The sequence below is a fragment of the Saprolegnia diclina genome (genome assembly GCF_000281045.1).
Source record: "Saprolegnia diclina VS20 unplaced genomic scaffold supercont1.10, whole genome shotgun sequence".
Taxonomy (NCBI): Eukaryota; Oomycota; class Saprolegniomycetes; order Saprolegniales; family Saprolegniaceae; genus Saprolegnia; species Saprolegnia diclina.
In genome coordinates this window covers 126,420-130,138 of record NW_008246077.1, presented here as the reverse complement: position 1 = coordinate 130,138, position 3,719 = coordinate 126,420, and the positions used below count along the sequence as shown (strand labels likewise).

General features: G+C 57.9%; 3 protein-coding genes across 3 annotated transcripts in view; 2 read left to right on the top strand and 1 right to left on the bottom strand.

Moving 5' to 3' along the window:
* The window catches only part of SDRG_04041 (hypothetical protein), a gene marked incomplete at its 5' end in the record, with an annotated part of 1,940 nt that extends 1,282 nt beyond the window's left edge, over positions 1–658 (top strand). Inside the window, one exon of the mRNA XM_008609692.1 lies at positions 324–658. Within this exon, the coding sequence (XP_008607914.1) occupies positions 324–544 (221 nt within the window). The 3' untranslated portion in view covers positions 545–658. The remainder of the gene's footprint in view (positions 1–323) is intronic.
* A 199-nt stretch (positions 659–857) lies between these two features.
* SDRG_04040 (hypothetical protein) lies at positions 858–2,044 on the top strand (the record flags this gene model as incomplete). The annotated part of the gene is made up of 5 exons (XM_008609691.1): positions 858–1,186; positions 1,235–1,409; positions 1,461–1,692; positions 1,737–1,933; positions 1,985–2,044. 5 exons carry the CDS (start codon positions 858–860, stop codon positions 2,042–2,044), a joined length of 993 nt encoding a protein of 330 aa, XP_008607913.1.
* A 46-nt stretch (positions 2,045–2,090) lies between these two features.
* Positions 2,091–3,192, bottom strand: SDRG_04039 (hypothetical protein; the record flags this gene model as incomplete). Its single annotated transcript, XM_008609690.1, has 6 exons — positions 2,091–2,194; positions 2,242–2,392; positions 2,441–2,545; positions 2,596–2,671; positions 2,718–2,759; positions 2,804–3,192. The coding sequence occupies 6 exons, from the start codon at positions 3,190–3,192 to the stop codon at positions 2,091–2,093; spliced, it is 867 nt and encodes a 288-aa protein (XP_008607912.1).
* Positions 3,193–3,719: the final 527 nt, after the last annotated feature.

The window sequence follows — 3,719 nt, the reverse complement described above, 5'->3', positions numbered from 1 at the left end:
GCATTTGTGGCCGCGCTGCTCGTCGCCAGCTTCTTCGTTTTGACGCACAATGTGCTGCCCGCCCTCTTTATCAACGACCCCGACTCGATTGCGTACTGCGTTCTTCGCAATATGGACAACTTGTCCTTATGTCGACATTTGTACCTGTAGAGAAACGCAGCGCGCCTTATATCTGCTCGCACTCTTCGAGTTCGTCGACGGCACAAACTGCGTTGTCCAAGGAATTTTGCGAGGCATGGGTCGCCAGTCCATTGGTGCGTTGTTATCTGAGCTGCTATGCCCTCAGCTCTTACGCCTCGTGCTGTGATCTCATCGTGGTGTAGGTGCCTACGTAAATGCGGCTGCGTACTACGCTGTGGGCATCCCCATGGCGGCTCTCTTTGGCTTTTACTTTGAGGGCAACGTGTTCGGTCTCTGGGCTGGTATTGCCCTTGGCCTCCTTACGGCGTGCTGCATCTTTTCGTGGATTTTGCGGGGCACGGACTGGCGCGCGGCCGCCAGGAATACATTTGAGCGCATGGCCGACACGTCGTCCAAGTACTAGTCACTATGTGAGGTTCCTTGCCGTCTCACATCACTTGCCAATCTACAAATGTGATGTACCAGCTTTGTGCCTGCACGCACAATTGCATGAATAAATATGTTCAGGACTTTTCAGTGAAACTTTTGTCGACCAATTTGCCGATTCAAACCATGGCCCTAAATGTGGCATATAGACATGGCGGTGCGGCATATTTGGTATCTTTGGCACAAAGTGCCTCAAATAGGTGCCACCCTGTCCACAAGAGTGAACGTCCGAAGGACACCTACACTCTGAGCCGCCTGGCTGGGCGTTCTTCGTCACAGTATTTCTGGTCATGGCGAGCAAGATCCCCGCAACGTTCAAGGCCATCACGCCCTTCATTCGGCGCGCCGAGGAGCTCGACCGCGACCGGACGCGGCCCGAGAGCAAGATGGTTGCGTACTACTGCCGGCAGTACGCCATGGAGCTTGGCATCAAGCTGCGCGAGAACGACGCGTCGGACGAAGCGACGACGTACCTGCTCTCGCTCATGGAGAGCCTCGAGTCGGAGAAGGCGGCGCTGCCCGCGCACTCGCAGGAGGAAGGGCGCATCATCTGCGAGAACTTTGCCTTTGACATCTTCATGCGCGCGGACGAAGAAGACCGCGCCGGCAGCGCCAACAAGTATAACCATGAATCACAAATATGGGCTAATGGGGCGGCGGGAACTAGGAACACGGCGCGGACGTTCTACGCTGCGGGTAGCTTCTTCGACATCCTCAAGCAGTTCGGTACGCCCAGCGAAGACATCATCGAGAAGACCAAGTACAGCAAGTACAAGGCTGCGGATATTCTCAAGGCCATCAAGGAAGGGCGTGCGCCGACGCCCGGGGCTCCCAGCGAGCAGGTAGAACAAACGCCGCTGAGGTTTTTCGCGGATTCACATCACTCTGTGCAGATGGCCGACAACACGGAAAGCGAAGCGCCGGCCCCGTTTACCCCGGCAGCATACGTTCCTGAGGTGCCCCCGAGCATGCCCATGGCCCCACCTCCGAGCGTGAGCATGGCTCCTCCGCCGCCGTCCGCGCCATCTGTCCCGGACTTTCCCAACATGGCATCGTACTCGTACACACCTGAAGTGCACGCACCGCCGATGCCCGCCGCGGCTCCTGCCTACCAGCCCCCGCCAGGTATGCCCTTTCTGCTCCTTCATCGTATTCATCCTGTGAGGTAGCGCCGCCGCGTCAGAACACGCCTCCGCCCCCGGTGTATACGCCTCCGCCGGTGTACAATGCGCCAGCGATAAACCTCCCGGAGGCTCCGACGGCGCCGGTGGTGCGTCCGAGTGGGCCGCGCCGCGCGGGCGGGTGGTCCCATAACGAAATCAACGACGCGATGGAGTGTTCCAAGTTTGCGACGGCGGCGCTCAAGGTACTCTCTGGCATGAAATCACACTGTCTCTTAGCTATGCACCATGTGTAGATCAAGGACGTCGAGCTCGCGATCCAGCGCCTCGAGCAGGCGCTGCAGTGCTTGCGCTAACAGAGACGACGGCACCTTTAATTTTACTACTGTGCATTCCTTGTCTCTACTCGCTGGTCTTGACTTGCGCGCCTTTTCGCGCCGGCAGCGCACTCAGCGTCGCCTGGGTCCAGTCCTGCGCGGTCCGGTAGTTGACGAGAATCTGGAACACTACAATAGGCGATGAGCGCTTGGGAGAGCGTAGCTGAATTGGGTACCGTGGTTGACAGTCAAGACGCGCGTGGCCTGACCCATCTCGAGGACCTTGTCGAGCGGGAGCTTGGCCGTTGCAATGCCCTGCGCCACCGCCTTCTCGTAGGTCACGCCCTTGAGACGGTTGCGGTCCACGATGCCACCAATTATGTACACCTAGATATCTTCAAAATCAACCAGATCTTATAGACCTTCTCGTTGTACCTTGTCTGATTGAAGCTCGTCGATGACGTTGGGCGAGTCAGCCGTCAAGTAGACGAGCGACTCCTTCCGGAAGACGTCCATGTAGCACTTGGGCGTCGTGCTAAACTATACCAGACATCAGACATTGTGGATACAAGAGACTGCCGCGGACGTACAGCGAGCCAGTCGTTGAAGCCACCGATCTTGGTCAAGTTGGCTTCGGCCTCACCGCGCACCGACGTCACGTGCACGCTAAGCCACGTCAGCCACCTGCTCGTACCAAGACTAGGGAGAGTACTTTGCCGGCGTTTCGCTGCGCTTGTTGATGCCATACGAGAACCTAGCCAAATAGGATGAGAGGTCTTCGGCCGATGACGTCCGTACATGATCTGCTGCGTCAGCGACTTCTTCTCCTTGGAGGTCATGGCCTCTTCAAAGCCGCAATCAATGACGATCGTGGGTCCTTCGGACGCAGCCATGAGGAAGGACTCTCTCTTCGCAATTGCGCGCTCCTTCCGCATGAGCACGGCAGCCTCGCTCATGTCGAGGACCGGCTCTGGGACCTTGGGCCGCGCAGCCCGCGCCTCTTCCTTCTTCTGCTTCTTGCGTTCCTTGACTGAGACCCAGATCTCTTGCCGCTTCTTGCGGCGAAGCTCGCGCTTGCCGGAGGTGCTGCTTACGGCATCCGGCGCCGAAGCCTCGACCTCAAGCATCGGCTGCGCTTCGTTGCCCATGTCACTTGCCATCGTCCTGTCCAATTGTTGCACCGCCATCGTGAGCTTAACCGGACAATCCGGTTAGTCGACCGGTAGCCGAGCCGACGCACCTCTCCCACATTGCACAAACGAGAAAGATTGTCATGCTTCAACTGTAGAATCCACACTTTGCGGGATTCTGCGTTTTTCCAGCCGTTCCGCGAGCGAAACCAACCGACGAGTGGCCGCGTCCTCAGAGGCGCGGTCGTCTGTCATTCAGGCAGCAGCAGAAAGAGGCCTCGTCAGTCGACGCCTTCACCTGCTGCGAGCCGCGCCATCGGATCAAGCGACGCGGAGCGATGAGGAACTCATCGCCACGCTGTACAAGACGACGTATCCGAGGAAGACGACGACATGCTCCAGCCAGCCAGCAACAAAAACAACTGTCAGGGGACCACAAGCAACATCAGATCCAACACAGAACCAACATGAGCACGAGCACAGAGCACCAGCACAGAGCACAGAGCACAGAGCACAGAGCACAGAGCACAGAGCACAGAGCACAGAGCACAGAGCACAGAGCACAGAGCACAGAGCACAGAGCA